General features: G+C 50.7%; 6 protein-coding genes across 6 annotated transcripts; 2 read left to right on the forward strand and 4 right to left on the reverse strand.

Moving 5' to 3' along the window:
* Positions 1-1,304: 1,304 nt before the first annotated feature.
* On the reverse strand, positions 1,305-2,948 carry PC9H_008511 (uncharacterized protein; the record flags this gene model as incomplete). Its single annotated transcript, XM_036778021.1, has 4 exons — positions 1,305-1,499; positions 1,556-2,025; positions 2,080-2,687; positions 2,743-2,948. The coding sequence occupies 4 exons, from the start codon at positions 2,946-2,948 to the stop codon at positions 1,305-1,307; spliced, it is 1,479 nt and encodes a 492-aa protein (XP_036629449.1).
* A 1,166-nt stretch (positions 2,949-4,114) lies between these two features.
* PC9H_008512 (uncharacterized protein) lies at positions 4,115-4,849 on the forward strand (the record flags this gene model as incomplete). The annotated part of the gene is made up of 4 exons (XM_036778022.1): positions 4,115-4,157; positions 4,198-4,261; positions 4,318-4,479; positions 4,534-4,849. 4 exons carry the CDS (start codon positions 4,115-4,117, stop codon positions 4,847-4,849), a joined length of 585 nt encoding a protein of 194 aa, XP_036629450.1.
* Positions 4,850-5,265: 416 nt separating this feature from the next.
* Positions 5,266-7,072, reverse strand: PC9H_008513 (uncharacterized protein; the record flags this gene model as incomplete). The annotated part of the gene is made up of 5 exons (XM_036778023.1): positions 5,266-5,763; positions 5,815-6,651; positions 6,708-6,870; positions 6,920-6,982; positions 7,032-7,072. The coding sequence occupies 5 exons, from the start codon at positions 7,070-7,072 to the stop codon at positions 5,266-5,268; spliced, it is 1,602 nt and encodes a 533-aa protein (XP_036629451.1).
* A 484-nt stretch (positions 7,073-7,556) lies between these two features.
* On the forward strand, positions 7,557-11,907 carry PC9H_008514 (uncharacterized protein; the record flags this gene model as incomplete). The annotated part of the gene is made up of 14 exons (XM_036778024.1): positions 7,557-7,605; positions 7,663-7,776; positions 7,830-7,910; positions 7,963-8,057; positions 8,125-9,105; positions 9,159-9,390; positions 9,438-9,576; positions 9,626-9,866; positions 9,916-10,071; positions 10,128-10,326; positions 10,377-10,903; positions 10,959-11,282; positions 11,335-11,607; positions 11,665-11,907. 14 exons carry the CDS (start codon positions 7,557-7,559, stop codon positions 11,905-11,907), a joined length of 3,654 nt encoding a protein of 1,217 aa, XP_036629452.1.
* A 115-nt stretch (positions 11,908-12,022) lies between these two features.
* PC9H_008515 (uncharacterized protein) lies at positions 12,023-15,419 on the reverse strand (the record flags this gene model as incomplete). Its single annotated transcript, XM_036778025.1, has 19 exons — positions 12,023-12,171; positions 12,223-12,297; positions 12,359-12,404; positions 12,457-12,639; positions 12,690-12,770; positions 12,821-12,938; positions 12,994-13,130; positions 13,182-13,265; positions 13,321-13,348; positions 13,401-13,536; positions 13,587-13,966; positions 14,161-14,290; positions 14,348-14,383; positions 14,437-14,627; positions 14,678-14,765; positions 14,818-14,890; positions 14,939-15,000; positions 15,055-15,303; positions 15,359-15,419. 19 exons carry the CDS (start codon positions 15,417-15,419, stop codon positions 12,023-12,025), a joined length of 2,307 nt encoding a protein of 768 aa, XP_036629453.1.
* A 341-nt stretch (positions 15,420-15,760) lies between these two features.
* Positions 15,761-16,622, reverse strand: PC9H_008516 (uncharacterized protein; the record flags this gene model as incomplete). The annotated part of the gene is made up of 4 exons (XM_036778026.1): positions 15,761-15,789; positions 15,840-15,888; positions 15,941-16,352; positions 16,411-16,622. The coding sequence occupies 4 exons, from the start codon at positions 16,620-16,622 to the stop codon at positions 15,761-15,763; spliced, it is 702 nt and encodes a 233-aa protein (XP_036629454.1).
* Between the last annotated feature and the right edge of the window lie 1,461 nt (positions 16,623-18,083).

Below are 18,083 nucleotides of genomic sequence, written 5' to 3' on the forward strand. Positions count from 1 at the left end.
CGTACCGGGAGTACCATGCAATATTCACACATGTAGTATACACAGCAAACCTATGTCACCAGCCAAAGTATAAACCTCGATGACAATATGACCTTATACTTACCAATATATGCCACGCCTTCTCGCTACCGACAAGCTAACAGAACGTGACCCTTCGTTTACCTGTACAACTCGTCGATGAAAAGGTTGAGTGCCTGAAACCGGAAGATAAGCGATAGCGCAGATGAATGCCTCACGACGTCCTCACCCCCGCCACATTTCACCTGGAGCGCCACTCGTTGCACGGGCTTGTCAGAAGCGAGCTTAGGGTATTGAATGGCCCTTTGAGCTGCTACGTATGGGATGAAAACAAACACCCTTTTGGCCTTGGCATGGCTAAAGTTGGAGAGCAATGGAAATACTGTAAGATCCTATCTTCTCGTGGCGACTTTAGCGCCACTGGCGTTTCGAGAAGTAAGGTGCTTCCCTGACTCATGGAGCCAATAGTACGTTATCGTGATGGCCACCTTAACGGCGACCACTTCAACAGATTATTGACAAATTATGAAGCAGGTGTCAGGAACCTTTAGACAGCCTACGATCGCGGCAAGATGGCATAGCTTGAATGTCGTTCCATCGGCCTCTCGGTCACGAACTGCCAAAATTTTTACGGAGCTTACACGAGGAATCGTGACACATACGTTGCTACTCACATGCACAGCACGCACGGGCCTGCTGGTTCTGGGTTGACCGGCCCTGTGCATCGCAGCGAGCGTCACCGGACTTGCGCAGTAGCGGCGTGGTGAGTACGTATAGCACCCGTACATACAGCGCCAGAGACGGCGGGTAAACGGATGAATTCAACGGTCTGGACGCTACCGGCACATCTCCACTTAGACATCAAAGTGCTTGGGCATTTAGAAGGATGGAGTTTATAGTAAACTTGACGAATGTGAGTTAGCGTGTACCTGATCGATGTACGTTGGAAACTTACTATCACCATGGAGCATCGACACCAGCTACTGGTGTGACTAGTATAACCAGTCAATGACCCTCAATGTCAGCGGGCTATGATGGGGCGAGGTGCCGGTGAATCGAAGAAGAGTCTAACCTGGCTCTAGATAGGCCAGAGACTGGTCCGAAGGCTATGCCGGGATATGAATGGAAATCATCTTCAAAGAGACAAAGGAGACGTTTCGCTGCCTCGACTCAGCGAGTTACCGCACCACAAAACGACCTATGACAACTGAATGGTGGTTCGGGGTCGAGCTTAATTACAAGTTGACAACCCATCATTTCTCACAATTACTTACAACGTGAATGAACTACAGCAGCTCCTCCTCGTCACCCCCGCGCTTGTTCATACTGGGTATGCACCGAGTCACAATGGATGTTACCATTCGGGCAGCTTCCATACGAGCGGTGTAGTTGTTCCAGTCACTTACAGGCAGCGCCACATTCACCCAAGAGAGGTTCCATTCGGGGTAAGATCGGTCCTGCATTTCCATTTCGAAGGAGGCCTAAAGTGACAAATGCTCAGCGTGTGCAGGGTGTCAGACTATGTTTCAATACTGACCAGATCGACGTCCGGAGTTGGGATGATGTCCACCCGCCCAACATGCTGAGCAGTTAAGATGAGTGTCGACAGGGAGGGGAAAGAGAGGGCGAGGGTATCGATGAGGTCCCCATCGAGGATGTAGACACAAAGCATGAGATCGATGATATTCGCTTTCTTGAAAAATCGGCATAGCTGAGCGACCTCGTCCGGGCATAGTTCGCAGCCGTTCATGAGATGCAGCGTCTCGAGCTTGGTGAAACTCGATGACCCGTTCCATAAACCTTGTGTTGTGTTTATATGTCGAAACCACAGCGTGAGGGAGCGCAGTTCTGGGAGCTGGAGGTACGCGAGGGAGACTATTGTAGCGGGAGTAAACGTCGTCAACGTTAATTCGGTGAGCGCGGGATAGTTTGTGTTGATGGATTGGAATGCCTGAATATCGTTGATCATGAGGAAGATGCTGAGCTTTCGAAGTCTGGGCATAACAGCTGCGAATAACGAATCAGCGCGGTCCAACACGAGCCCATTCTAGGAGTACCCACCGCCATCGTGAAGCGCTAACGACATTCGTTCAATGACTTCGCGATCAAACGTACTGACGGTGAGGCTTTCTAGCGTCGGTGCGAAGTACCTTAGAAATTGGCGTATTCGAGGACATGCATCTGCAGAGGGAGCAGGCCCTCCAGCTCCACATGCGTGAATGTGCAGCGTAATTTTTTTGAGATTGCAGAATTGCAGGACGGGCAGCACCAAATGCACCTTATCAGTGCCCACCCAAAATGTCAGAGTCTGCAAATGCTGCAGACGCGAACACAAAAGTCGCATAAACTCAAGCTCGAAGTCAAGTTCGCTGGTGGGAGTGGAATGAAATTCCAGTTTCTCGATGTTCGTCATCCCGTCGGCGGCGTCGAGGATAAGATTGGAGATCTCTTCCGCACCTATGTTCGTACACTCGTCCTTCTTTTCTGGTGGCGGTTTAGGTTCCGGGAAGGCCACCGTCTTCAGAACGGCGTCGGGTAGGAGAGACAGAATGGCGTTCCACCAATGCGGCCTCGATGGCAGCAGGAAGGAGGACCAGTCTTTGAACAGCAGTTCAATAGCATCGGTGGAGATGTACAGCGATTTGACGCGCTTTGCCAGCCAAGGATCCCTATATTGAGGTTTTTTCACTCATCGTATTCGAGAGACTCGGATGCCGCACCAACCTGGCTCTACGAAGCTTGAATACAGCGCTATTTGAGGGAAACCCCATTCGAAGGTTTCTGTACCGATAGTCCACAGCGACATCGTAGAAGAGACGGTTCACCCCGCAGATTGGGAGAAGTTCATATGGCTCCGACAAAAAGGACAAGATATGCCGCCAGATTTCTGGGGGAAGTTCTGTTCGAGACATAGAGCCCAAGGTGGCCATTCTTCGAAGAAGGTATGAACAGGACTGTAAGTCTGTACACTCTCATTTCAATTTCAGGGTCCAGCTGTTGAAACTACGGGCGTGGTCGGCTGTCGGTCAGGCCGGCCAGGGGCATGTGGCAATTCTTGAACTTCCTCTTCGTTAAAGTTGAAGTCGTCCTTGATATATCGTCCTAAAGGCATCGTTACCGACAACCAACAAAACATCAGATATGGTTGGTTTAAACTTTACTCTATCTGGTAAACGGTGACTTAATTCAGAGTACGCTCGGAGGTTGGAATTACGAGGCTAATGGGATTCATTTTTCTGTAGCAAGCCGGATGATTCAAAAACCGAACAGGAGTCCTCTATTTCGTTGAGTGCAAGAGTTTGGCGAAACATCCGCATCGATTGTGAATCTTGCCGCGCATTCGCGGTTCGTTTATTCAATTTCAAAGACAATCCAAGCCTAAGAAGCGGGGTGCGACCATCGCCTCGGCGCCCTCTGTGGACGCAGCCATTCACTGCGGGCTCCACCACGACATTCTACGAAAATACTCAGTCATTATTAGTCCTCGATGAGTTCACCGATGGCGGCGGGATCCAAGCTTATATCGCAGTTTCTGCCCAGCATTTCGACAACATCGTGACATCGGTTGCGCGATAGGATCACGATGTTGCCAGGTTGTTCGGCCCCTACTTTTCTACGGAATGTAGCGGAGAGGGTTATCGGCATCCTGGCAATCGCGATGCACCAGAATGCACCTTTAAATTCAAACCTCAGTCGATATCATCCTGGTTGCCGACACCCAGCACTCCACTAGCTAGCTTGGAAGAAGGCGGTTATACTCCACCGGCAGCTGTGTGCGGCGAGGCGAAAACTCTCTTGACCCCAAGGCCTCACTCGCCCCCATCGTTCCTGCATTCATATCATCGCACGGAGTGGGGCCTACCTTTGTCTTCACTGCGTATTCCTGTGACCCGTGATAGATCGATCAATACTATCAGTCCACAAATTATATGTTTGTAAAATTTATAGAACTAGAACTCTGTCAAGGCTCCACCTGAGGTTGCGTTGCACCGAGACGGCTTGCGACCGCCGCCCACTATAATTTGGCGGTGGAACAGCCCGAGGCCCCTATTCCCAAGTCCGGTCTACTGCGCTTGAGCCTGATCTGATCATCTCCATGCGTGTAGGCACCTCGGATGCTGCACTGCGTGGAAACGAGGGTACTTCTGCGAAAGACAGGAGGTATATAAGGCGCCGCAGAGTCTGTGATTTGGTCCCCCAAGTTTCTGCTATCCCCTCCTTTCGACATCGACACTACTACATCGTGAGTACACTGTAGTGCACATTCACCAATGGATAACTGACAATTGTGATCTACAGGACATCCGTTATTAAGATGAAGTTCACTGCTGCCACGAGTATCTTGGTCCTCCTTGCAGGCTATGTGTCCGCACAAGGCGCGACGTCGTTCACGCAGCCAGTCGAAACGACCTTGGATGAGCCATCAGCAACTCCAACCTTGCCCGGTGGGACCACAGCCGAGTGAATATCCCTTTATTCTCTTTGATCTCTTTCAGCAACTGACCATATCTGCAGGTCGTCTCTAATTGTGGACCCGACAGTGGGCTCGTCGTCCATTGATACCGAACTGCCTATCACGGAGTCAACCGACAGCTTGGTCACCATCCAGACCTCTCTGCCTGGCACCGACTCCACGTCCTTGCCACCCATCTCCGTCACTTCAACGCCGTTGACCACCGCCTCCGTCAGCCGTTCGACATTGCTCCCAGCTAGCGGCACTACGACCTCCAGCGCACCAAACCAGTCGCAAACAGGCAACTCAGCTGCTGGCATGACGGGCAACGGTGTGGCAGTTGGCGCAATTGGCCTCGCGCTTGGGTTGATGCTGTAAATGTTGACCGAGGGTTGTGTTTACGTTCACTTCACTTATTCGGACCCGACAAAAGCATGGACTAATTCGTTCGCTTTGAATGATGGACTTTATATACTTTACGATTTTGCCCTATAGTATCACCAACTTTGGCTTACTGACCACGTATCGTGCGGGATGTCTTCCATCATTATATTCGCCCCCACGTCCATATAACATGCTGCAGTACAATGGATGCGCATGCGGTCCTTCCATTCCGCGGTGCACAAGATTCAACCAGTCATGCGGCAAATGACCTCAAATGACGCCTTCTTCTAGATCGGCGTACAGAGCCCACAATAACTTTTATAGACACTCCATCGTGTATTTACGGTGAACCGTGTCCGTTATGGACCCCGAAACACGCAGTATGGTAGCTGCTATATGGGCACGCGTATTTACACATACACACTAGAAGTACTCGGATTATCGTTGAAGTAATTCCCGGCTAGCGCGGCCTGATAATCCCAATCATCAACTTCCACCGACCGGCCCAAGCCGTACATCTGCAGCATCTCGCGCACCAACTCGCTGTCAGGCTCTTCCATCTGCAGGTCCTTCATGTTCTCGGGGATGGGGGGCAGCGTCTTGAAGACCTTACGTGCCGTAGCCACTTGCTGCAGATACACATCCTTCGCCACGCGCGGAGGGTACTTCGTCTCGTGCTTGATGACGCGCTCGATGGTCTTGTATTCGCGGATGAACTTGAGCGCACGCGCGGGGCCCACATTCTTGATGCGCTCCGAGAAGTCCGTCCCCAGGAGGATAGCAAAGTCGATGTACGCTGCGCGAGATAGTTTCAAGACCTTCCGCACTTCGGCGCCGGAGATTGCGAGCAAGGGGCCAGTTCTGTTGGTTACGTTGCGAAGGAGCGGGGCTTCATAGACCAGGACGTCCTGGGGATAATGTTATTATTGATTTGTGGAGGAGAGATGTGGGGGACGTACGGTGTCTTCGCTAACGACGTAATCCGCATAGCCATTTAGGACTAGACTGCTCGCCAGTGCTTCCGCTTCGAAGGGACCTGTCGTGTCAACCGAAGGGATACCCATCGCACTAATTATACTTTTGCATTCGGCGTACGTCTGAGGTGTCGGCGAGTCAATTCGCCTGTCGTACGAAAGTGAGAGGATCTCGCTCTGCTTGGTCAATTCGAAGAGCTCCTCGCTGTCCTTGGACCCCGGGAGCGCAAGCAGCTGCCTCCAGAGCTGACCTTCGCTCTGGGCAAGTCGATGTTGGGACTTTGACATCAAGATCTCAGAGGACGACGCGGCGTCGGGAGTACCGGGCGACAGCGACGCGAGTTTCGACGCGCCCATTCGGTACTGCGAGTATAGCATGGACAGCGCGCTGGCGAAGCTGTCGAAGTCAGATGAACTTGATTCGAATGTCTCTGACGGCGAGGGAAGATTGTAGTCAGAAATACTAGGGATATCGAACTGCATGGAGTCGTCAGCGGGAGTCCAAGAGACAGGTGACTCCGTGGGTCCACCGAAGAGGTCGTCATGAATTTCAAAGTCAGGGTCAATATCGGTGTCGGTATCGGCTTCCTGCATCTCATCGTTCGGGAAATCCTGGGGATGATAGCCCACCACGGGGATTTGATCATCAGGCATATCTTGGATGTTGCTGCCGATGATTTGAGCAATGCGTTCGCGCTGGGGTTGCGTGAAAGACTCGAACGTGCTGAGGAGTGCGGCGAGTTGCTGAAGGCGACCAAGCCGTTCTTTCTCGACGCCGCCGCGGGCAACCGTCACGCGTTGGACTTCCTTTCTCCGAGCAACCTAAGTAGTGGTCTTCATAATGTATGTTTTCCTGCGAGACGGACTACTGTGCCCACCTCGCGAGCCTTCGCCAAGTTTCGTTCCTTGCCATCAAAGACGCAGAGCGCGTTAACGCCATTGTCGCGCAGTTCTTGGGCGAGCCGGTACCATCCTAGTACGTGTCTGTACTGGTGAGGCAAGGGCGCGTAATGAAACCGTTGTGTTATGAGGGTTCCATCGCTAAAGCGTGGGTTAGTTCGTTTAGAACCTTGGAATACGGACCACTCACATTACAATCGTCTTTCCACTCAGTGCACGGAGTCGTTCAGGTATTTGTTTGAGGACAGTTGGGCTAAAGATGTTAAAAATATGCACGGCCAGCCATTCAAATGTCCCCTCACCAAGTTGTTTTAAGGAATGGAGTGAGCCCAAGCACTCCCATAAGAGTGACAGGTAGCTTGAACTGTAATTCGGCTGCGATGAACTGGTTTGTTCACAAGCGATCGCCTGAGGATGCTGAAAATACCTCGAGCTCGGCCTCGAATGTCACTTATGCCTACTAAAAAGTGCGCGTCGTCGCCCGGCCACAGTCGGGCTCGCTCTGTGGCTGGAAGAGCTATAGCAACTGTTGAATACAGCGAGCTTCACAACCCAGTTCAAAATAGACCTAGCTTCTAAGCAGGGAAACTTGTACCCACGGTAAGTAGTATATTCTCACAGTCACTATTCGCTCACAAACCGTTCAGTAAGTTCAGATTTCCTTCAAACCGAACTCCCACGTCGAACTTAAAGAAGCCACGACAGCACCGTTCAGCGCGTATACGCTACAAGGGTTGCGTCGGGCAGTCGAAATTCACGTACATTATCTTCTGTTCTGCGCACCACGTCTTAATTTCCTCAATTCCGCTCAGTAAAGGTCGCCCGCCATGTCGGTTATGCTCACGAAATTCGAATCCAAAAGTAACCGCGTAAAAGGTCTGTACACTCTCCAAATGTGACCGATGGACTGAGAGTAAACTCTTTGGGATGAAGGTCTCGCGTTCCACCCAACACAACCGCTGCTTGCTGCTGCGCTGCATAATGGGAGTGTACAGTTATGGAATTATCGCATGGGTGTTTTGGTAGATAGATTTGAGGAACACGAAGGTGAGCCCCACGGCCAGCAAGCACGACCAGTAATTTCATCAGAACCCTTTCAGGTCCCGTACGAGGTGTCGCTATCCACCCAACGAGGGCTCTTCTGGCAACGGGCGGTGATGATTATAAAATCAAAGTCTGGGGTGCGCGCTCGTTTCGACTTGATCCAACGATGAATGCTATAGCTTTGGATAGATATTCGTCCCCAGAACCGCAAATGCTTGTTCACTCTTCATGGGCATCTAGACTATGTCCGAACAGTACAATTTCACCACGAGATGCCTTGGATTGTATGTGTATCCACCCTGCCTCACCCTGCCTCAGTTGTAGCATTGATCATATTTCCCCTGCGATCAGCTCTCCGCCTCGGATGACCAGACCATACGTATCTGGAACAGCACCTCACGAAACTGCATCGCCATACTCACTGGGCACTCCCACTACGTCATGTCAGCCCAGTTCCATCCCAAGGACGATCTCATTGTATCAGCATCTATGGACCAGACCGTTCGCGTCTGGGACATCTCGGGCCTTCGCAAGAACACTCCGAACCAAGGCGCGCCTGGGGCCCCGGGAGGACCTAGCGGGCCTGGCAATTTCGAGACTTTCGACAATTTCTCGACCGTGAAATACGTTCTTGAAGGCCACGACCGTGGTGTGAACTATGCTATGTTCCATCCTACCCTCCCCCTCATCATTTCTGCTGCCGACGATCGCGTGATCAAGATTTGGAGAATGAGCGAAACGAAGGCCTGGGAGGTAGATTCATGTCGAGGACACTTCAACAACGTGTCGAATGCGCTGTTCCACCCCAAGCACGAGCTTATTGTCTCTTGTGGCGAAGATAAGACGATCAGAGTCTGGGACTTGGCCAAACGCACCGCGATTCAAACTTTCCGACGCGAACACGACCGTTTCTGGGTGCTTGCTGCTCACCCCAACCTCAACCTTTTCGCTGCTGGTCACGATAGTGGGCTAATCGTATTCAAGCTGGAGCGCGAACGTCCCGCGTTCGCGGTTCATCAGGACACGTTGTACTATATTCGGGATAAGTACGTCCGGGCGTACGACTTCGGCACCGGTTCCGACATTGGCCTCTTGGGTGTGAGGAAGTTTGGTAGTCCTTACGTGCCACCGCGTACCTTGAGCTACAATCCAGCCGAACGGGCTGTCATCACTACGATCACCAGTGACGGGGGTATGTTTGAGCTGGCTACGCTGCCTCAGGGCCAGCAGGGTGATGTCAAGGACTCGAGCGTTGATGGCAAGAAGGGGCCTGGACAGAGTGCCATTTTCGTTGCAAGGAATAGGCTCGCGGTGCTCAACAAGAACACACAGGTCCGTCTGCATTGCCCATTCGTATCCTTTCGTACTGAGCTCAGACAATGTAGTTGATTGAAGTCCGCGATCTGTCCAATTCCGTTCTCAAGACCATCAAGCCCCCAGTGCAGACGAACGAAATCTTCTATGGCGGCACGGCTAGTCTTATCCTTAGCTCAACGTCGTCTGTCGTTTTGTACGACATCCAGCAACAGAAGACCATCGCAGAAGTGAACAGTCCACCCGTGAAGTACGTTGTATGGAATGCGGATGGATCTCTCGTCGCTTTAATGAGCAAGCATAGTGAGTTAGTCGCAATTTCAGATATATCCCAATTTACCGTTCGATAGCCATCACCATCGCCAACCGGAACTTCTCACAGACCAGCTTGATTCATGAGACTATTCGTATCAAATCTGGTGCATGGGACGACGCGGGTGTATTCATCTACTCCACCCTTAATCATATCAAGTACTGTTTGTCACAAGGGTATGTACCCTATAACATCGTAATTTTTGTAGCTTACCATCTTTATTAGCGATCACGGTGTTATATGCACCCTCGATAACCCCGTCTACCTCACTCGTGTCAAGGGCAAGACCGTCCACTGTCTCGATCGCTCGGCTAGGCCAAGGACTATTACATTCGACCCCACTGAATATCGCTTCAAGCTTGCGCTCCTCAAGAACAACCACGAAGAAATGCTCTACATTATCAAGAATTCTAACCTTCTGGGACAAAGCATCATCGGCTACTTGCAGCAGAAGGGGTTCCCCGAGGTACGTTCTTTGTCTTCCGGGTGGGGGTGCAATGCTCATTCATTACTAGATTGCGCTTCACTTCGTGCAAGAAACGAACACAAGGTTTGAGCTTGCGATCGAATGCGGCAACCTCGAAGTAGCAATGGAGACAGCGAAAGAGATTGACAGACCAGAGTGCTGGGAGCGTCTGGCACAGCAAGCGTTGAAACAAGGCAACCATAAGGTTCGTCGCGTTCATCTTTGAGTTATCCCCCGTCTAAAAGGCGCCTGTTCCTTTAGATCGTAGAGAAGGCATATCAACAAACAAAAAACTTCGATCGATTGTCCTTCCTCTACTTAGCCACAGGCTCTGTTGACAAGCTGGCTAAGATGCAGAAGATCGCTGACGCCCGTGGCAACCCTATGTCACGTTTCCACAATGCGTTGTATGCTGGTGATGTAGAGGGGCGCATCGCTGTCTTGCGAGACGTGGGCCTTCGTGGGTATTGAACGCATGTGACCTAGCGTAGACACTGACTTGTCGCGTAGATCCGTTGGCATATCTTACGGCCAAGACGAATGGACTCGACGAACTAGCCGAGGAGATTCTGGAAGGTGCGGGGCTGACTGCCGCAGATATTGATGATGTACCTACCTTTGGCGCGTCAACGCTGAAGCCACCGCCGGTCGTGACAACTACCACCAATCTCAATTGGCCTGTGGTTTCTGCTGGAGAGAACTTCTGGGATCGCGTGCTGGCCAACGGCATGCTTGAGGGCGGCACTGAGCCCGCTTATGTCAACGGCGATGCTGCCGCTGCCGCATCTTCGGCGCTTGATGCTTGGGCGAAGGAAGAGGAAATTCCGGACGACATTGATCCGGAGGAGGGTGGGTGGGAGCTCGATGCTGAGGGCGAGGAGTTCCAAACTGGTCGCGAGGATGAATCGGACGAGCCGGAAGAAGAAGAGCTGGGTGCTGGTGCTGCTCCGGGCGTAAGTGAGGTCGAACATTGGACAAAAAACTCGCCCCTTGCCGCAGATCACGTAGCGGCAGGCTCATTCGATACGGCGATGCAGGTCAGGATCTAGCTTCATTGTCAACTTTTATGAGATACTGACATTACTCGTGCAGTTACTAAATCGGCAGCTGGGAGTTGTCAACTTCGTTCTACTCAAACCTCTATTCCTATCAATATATCGCTCCTCCCATACCTACTTATCTCCTATGGCCTCACTTCCTCCACTCCAGCTTCACGTACGACGCAACCCGGCCGAATCCTCGTTAAGCCGCGTCTTGCCAGTAGTAGCTCGTTCCCTGCAGTCCGTCCGATCAGAATTGACTGAAGGCTACCGTCTCGTTTCTGGTAACAAACTAGCCGAGGCTCAAGAGGCATTCCGACACGTCCTTCAATCCCTGCTTGTGGTGGTTCTCAGTTCTGATGAAGAAGCCAAACAAGTAAGTGCTTTTGTCAATATGGCACTACTTTCTTGACTGATCCTTTGAACAGTGGAGAGACACAGTGACCGCTGCGCGCGAATATTTGCTAGGTGTCAGCATTGAGCTAGAGCGCAGACGAGTCGCTGAGCAGGAGCCGGATAATACCCAACGAAGCCTCGAATTAGCCGCCTACTTCACTCACTGTCAACTTCAACCTCCGCATATGCAGATCGCCCTGCGAAGCGCTAGCAATATCTTTGCGAAGGCAAACAACCAAGCGCATGCCGCTCGATTCTCTAGACGTTTGCTGGAACTGAAGCCAGATCCTAAAATAGTAGCCCAGGTAACCATCTGTCCAAGTCTTTTCTGAGCAAACTTACTCAATTCACTCACTCTTTAGGCTCGACAACGTATCGCTGCGGGTGACCGAAACCCAAGAAATGCCGTCGAAATCTCATACGATGAATTCACGCAGTTCGAGATCTGTGCCGCGAGTTTCACTCCCATATACAAAGGCTCACCTTCTGTGCATTGCCCCTACACGAACGCTTCATTCCATCCACAGTACAAGGGCCAACTAGACCCCCTAGCTCAACTCACGGAGATTGGAGCGACTGCTTCAGGGCTACCTGCTCCTTGGTGAATGCTGCGGTGAACTAGAGTTTCTCTGCTTGTGGACTTGTTCTGTAGCGATGCCAATAAAATACTGTCTTATCCTACATGAAGCGACCACCTTGCCGTTTGATCGTCCGTCCAACTCACTCTATTCCCGCAAGAAGTCTTCCATCTTTAATGTACCTTTGTACATCCCGCACTAGTCTTTCTGCCTGCTCTACCTTCTTTGCTTTCCTCTCCAACAAAGTTGATGCGTATTCGTCGGCCTTTGAAGTACTCTCCTCGTGCTTAGCTACGAAAGTGAGTGAGCTAGGCACCAATACGTACAGTAGACCGGCTTTACCGACGAGCGCAGGCAGTTCGATGTCGTCCTCTGGCGCCTTGAGCGTGTTCGCAATAAAATCGGCGCGTCGCTGACCTGTATAAAGCCAAAGGTCTATCAACAACGAGAGTAATCCGTGTTATTAACGTTAACGCACATTGAGTGACACTCCTCTTCACTCTATCAATAGTGTTGTATAAGGTCTTCGACCATCGGTCAGCTTCATTCCGACGTTATGATAGGTATTTTCCTTACAGTACTGTTTGGGTGGCAAACTTCAGCAAGCGCCGCCGTGTTATGTTGTCCATTGGGGGGCGGCTCGGAGAAGGTAACCGTGTTCTTAAGAACACCGATATACGTCTCCCCCTCTGCAAGCCGGCGGGATTCATCCAGAGTGTTTGAGATGACAGGGAGGGTCTCAGTAGTGAATGCGCGGATCTGGATTCACGTGAGATTTTGGGGCAGAGAAAATCATAAGGCGGCTTCACCGATCTAATATAATTCTGCGAGAGGTGGATAAGTAAGATGCTGAGATCTGACAGTTCTTGTAATTCTTTGTGCTGGTTCCTCTTCGCGAAAAGATTAGATAGAGGTTCGCCTCATAAGAACGTATGCTAACCACAGCCGAAGACAGTTCGTCAATATCAACGTCGTGTTCAGGAGTACGTGGCGAGAGTATGCTGTGGTATGAGCTTTGTGCTTGAGCCTTGCGCCTGGCCCGATCAACGAGTTGATCTCTGAGGGTGCGATTTTAGAAAGATGTGGCTCTGGGGCCGTATGAGAATCACGTACACCATTCTCTGTACGCTGGGACCATCCTCCGGCAAGGATAGTTGTTTCGCTACGGTGATCCGAAGAGAAGGGACTGGGTCAGGAGCTGGTGGTTGACGCGATAATCGTAGGGTATGGATGCGATGGGCATGGAGCGTCTAGGCTCGGTCTGTCAGATTGAACAAAGAACGGATAAGATCCCTACATACGGTGAGTGTGTCCTGAAGATAACTTGAACCGTCAACGCCCGTGGCCGTCACGCCCTCGGGTTCGTTGGGAACACTCGGAAGTTCCTATACATTGATTTACCCTTAGATAGGTTAAGCACCTAGATGTACTACTTCTAACCTGAGCATACACATTGGCTGCAGATTTCCTATATGGCCAGGTCACGCTGGCCAACGTCAATCGAAGACAACGACACGTACCTCAGTTCATCAATGAGTACACGGATTTCAGAGAATCTCTGAAATCTTATATCTTCTTTGCGCGCTAGAGTTTCCAGGAGAAGAGCCACCCGACGCTTCTGGTCCAACTCGGCACGCAACGCCTTTACTTCCCGATCTATTTTATGGTCAATAGCCATGATCCCAAAAAGTACTGCAGAGACCCACTTGCTTGATTCAACAGGTTTGATTGCTCCTTTAGTTGACTTCTTATCGCGACTTCGCTTGTCCTGCCAGCCTTGAGACGTGAAGTCGCTTTCTGGAGAGCAGACCGAGGACTCGAAGCGAGCCCACTAGGCTGCTTCAGGTTTGAGTCCGATAGGCTGTAAAGGTAGACATTGTCTATTGCGATGTCTACGCCAAACAGAGAACCAACCCATGAAGGAAGCGTCGCAAATTGGCCGTTTCTTGGCGTCCTTTGATGGCATTGCAAAGCTTGTATAACGCGTGTGTTTGTGGTCTTTCTTGAATAGTAGAGTGTATGAGCTCCATATATCTGCTTGACGCAGTTCGGGCCATATTCAAGTCGTCGCGTTCCTTCAACATGACTGTAGGGATTCAAAAGGGATTCAAGGAATTACACCCCTGTGCGCCCTTTCAGAAGCCGCCGATCGTGATCGATCGAATGTGCAGGAGAGATCAGTCTGCACTCTGTACGAAGGTGAGTTCACTTGGATTTCTAGGTGTTACACGATGGTTTCGGCGTATGATTATAGATAATTTACTGTTCTCCACCATCTACTTGCAATCAGGGAAGCCGAGGGATCCCCATCCAGTCCAGTCTGGGTGGCAAGCCCGGAAGTGGTGGGTTTTGTCAATAGCCTGCAGTTTAGTGATATCTTCTTCAGTCAAATCAACGATAGTCTTGTTCGCTGCAGGGACATTCTAGATCAGAAAAATCAAGCAGGTGGGCAAAATTGGCCACTTACAAAGGATGCGTTCGTTGGTAACAGACTTCGGGAGGACTGACAGAATCAAAGTAAGCCCTAGTGTTCAGACCATCCAAAACACGACATACCTGTGACGTTAGGCCTGTTTGCTTGAAGGGAAACGAGCACATTGGCGGGAGTGACGTTGTACTTTGAAGCGATTTCAAGGACTGTCTCATTCTTGAGGAGAGGAGATCCATCAGATCCCAATGGCGAGTAAGCAGTGAGAACGATCCCCTTCTTCGTGCAGAAGTCGACGAGCTCTTGTTGAGGGCAAGAACTGAACGAACGTCTGAGTACGACGGTATATTAGCGTATGAAGCGACTCACGGATGGAGCTCAATCTGGTTGACAGCTGGGACTACGGTAGCTACTTCAAGAAGGCGTTCCAAGAATTCGATCGAGAAGTTGGAGACACCTGGGGAATGATAGTCAGCGCCCTTCCAGGATACAGCAAGGATCGGGCGTACCAATAGCTTTCAATTTCTCAGGATGGGCCTTGTAGATCTTCTCCATCGACTTCCATGTATCGAGCCAGTCAAGCTGTGGAATATTAATGCTAGAAAGATCTGTGAAGTTTTATCAGCTCACTGTCTTATCAGGCAGCAGCTTCCCATCTACGCGCTTCATGGGAGCAGGCCAGTGCATGAGCCCTACGAGAAGCCGTTAGCAATCATATGGCCAGGGACAGAAAAGGAGCTGCTTACAGAGGTCGAGGTAAGTTGTTCCCAAGTTATTCAGCGAATCCTCAAGGGCTTTCTCTGCGGTAGCCTGGTCGAAGTTATCAAGCTTGGTGGTAAGAAAGATGCTCTCGCGGGGGACACCAGAGGCCTTGATACCCTGACCGACTTCCTTTTCGTTGGCGTAGGCAGCGGCAGTATCGATGTGCTGATATCCGTTCTTCAAAGCAAACTCCACGGCGTGTTCAACGGCACCGGGCTGGGATTTCCATGTACCTACAAACATAACAATCAGTGGTCTGCATTTCTGCAGGGGGACAGTGTAACATACCCAGCCCGACCGTAGGCATCTCTGCGCCAGTGTTCAGCTTGACGGATTTCGAGAAAGGCATCGTTGGGCTGAGAGATAGGGTGTGAGCAGAGTAATACCGCTCCGGTCAGCCTTTTATCCTCGGTCAAGCTCCTCATCGATAAACTTGATTATGAAGCAGATCAGCTTTTGCATATGGGGTACAAGCGGGCCACGAAATGACGACTGATGCACGTCGGCGCGGACAATTCTCGGCTGAGATTGTAGTTTGCTGTGGAACGCGGACCGGGTAGAACCGCCACTGCTCAAGTACCAAAGCAAATCAGCAAATTTAAAGTACCATGTCAACAATTCGACATCGAAGTACAGTACTATCAAAATAGACTATGTAGAGTAGGACCAAGAACTTTGGCCTATCGCTTCTTAATGATGGACGGATCCACCGAAGAGCCCTAAGTCTACGATCAATCAATGTCGAGGTTATAAATGGTCAGGCACCTACAGTATTTTGATGCGTACTTCACAGAGATAGGAGCAGACCCAGGAGTGCACTACGGAAATAGTGTTAGTCGTGAAATAGGAAGTGGTGCATGTTGAACGTACAGAGGCGGGAGGTTGTCCTCCCCGAGTGTCAACTCGGTATATTTGGTCTGCTAATTGCCCTTGTGCGTTCGAAAGGGAAAGCCAGTCGACGTCTTGAGGGCCGGTAGGTGCTGCAAGGCCCCCAGTACGCGCGCCAACAACAAACGCGTTGGGGTTTCCCTTCGTAGCGCCTTGGGATGTAAAGTCCCACTTCGGGCTGATGCCAACACCCGTGAGGGGATTAATGATGAAGTAGTGTTGGCCGAGGATTGTAGGCGTTTTAGCGAAATGAAGGAGCTCGATCACTTTGGCAGCGGTTAGCTGCTTGGGAAGGAGCTTCCAGACGGTAAAGACATCGTCCTGGATCCTGTCAAAGGTTGATGTGCCGACTAGACAAGAGATGTCAAAGAGTTCGGCAACTGCTCCGGCGCTCCTGTATTTTGGGATATATGTGAGTACCAAGGCTCGGGTTCTGGAGAATGAGAACGTACGTATATGTCCCGGCGTCGGTACAAGTGTAGTTTTGGACGCCAATGGCGACCGAAACGTAAGACGGAGCAAGGGTGGGCTGGACGAGGGCCGTTTGGCCAGATGGGATGGATATTTTGGCCTTCGAAATATCACATCCTGAGGTTTTGATGCTGGGTGCAGCAAGGACGACAGATGCCGCAACAACGATAGAAGCTAGGGAAAGGGCCAACATTTTTCAAAGGAGAGGATGGGAAGGACTGTGGAAGGCTGGTTTCGAAGACGAACTGCCGATGAGGAGTAAGGCCATCTCTGGATGGGTTTTATAGCTTTCTGTTGCCGGGGAGCGCGTAATTGGACGAAGTTAGTTTAGAGCCTTTCGCGTTTCATCTGGAAATTCAATGTCGGTGGGAATAAGTTTTGAGTTCTCCCGCTCTCCCATGCCAGCATGTCAGCGCTATGTGTCTTGTTCAACATCATGTCTTGTTAGTACCTTGCAATCCTTGTGTTGTGCTTGACATATACTTCTCGGAATTCCCGAAGGCGAACGGGCATCACATGTTGTGAGAATTGCGGTATAGGTAGCTCAGGTGGTGCATTGGAGGATGATTGGTAGATGTCGAGCGCTTGGACAAGCAACACTTGATCATCAGATCAGGGATGTTGGAAGTAAGTGAACTGAATATGATGATAAGCTTAGAATTGTCAGGTACACACCCTTGATGGACCCAGGGTGTCTTGGTATACGGAATCAGGATTGGGCTTTCCTGCATTGAGTACAAGAGGACTTACAAAGCTATGAACCAAAGTTATGTTGCTTAAACCCGCAAGGTCACTCGGTGTACCAACGAGCATGCTGACCAGACGAAGGGTCCGGAGCGCCCAAACGATCATACAATGATGGGACGGGTAGTTCCTTCATTTTTGACGGACGTAATGTAAAGATCCGTCATTGGGCTGTTGGTGCCGTCTGGTGGCGTATTAGGTCACACAAAGTGGGTCGTAACCAAGGAAATGGGACCTCACCCGACGGTACCATACAAGTTCCAATCCAATCAGAATCACCACAGATGAACAATGCAACAATGGAGCTTCGATTTCCAAGGATTGGTAAGATTCTGGTCGCAAGTCACTGATAATATGTTATGCGGAAGATTGTCTACTCAGCCTAAAAGTGAAGCAATGATATGATGAAAGAAGGCGACGCACGAAGAGATCGATGGAGGTTTGCACGCCGAGCAGTGGGCGCATGATGGAACTGTCAAAGTCAACTTGAGAAGCGAATCCCGAGGAATGTTGTTGGAAGCGCTTTGCAGCCTGGGTATATTCTCAGAAAACAATGAAGAATGCGATCAGGGAGGATATCAAGCCAGAAGTTACGAATGTGACGAAGGGGCTTTTCCCAAGCTGATGGATTTACCAGCCATACAGTTGGAAAAGGCTGTGATCAAGTCATAACAAGGTACCCCACACGGCCGAACTCTGTATTTCAAGGAACGTTCCCGCGAAGGTCACCGAGAGACGACACGAGCCACAAAGACAGCCACAGAACAATAGCCGACGAGTGGATGATGGGTGCTAGTGAAAACCCAAGTAATAGGTCGGAACCGTGAACATACCAGTCGGGAGAGGACTCATCGTTTGCAGGGCATGATGTGATACTAGTATGCAGGGGTGAGTAAACGCAGCGCCGATT

Source organism: Pleurotus ostreatus, assembly GCF_014466165.1.
Source record: "Pleurotus ostreatus strain PC9 chromosome Unknown scaffold_6, whole genome shotgun sequence".
In the NCBI taxonomy this organism is placed as follows: domain Eukaryota; kingdom Fungi; phylum Basidiomycota; class Agaricomycetes; order Agaricales; family Pleurotaceae; genus Pleurotus; species Pleurotus ostreatus.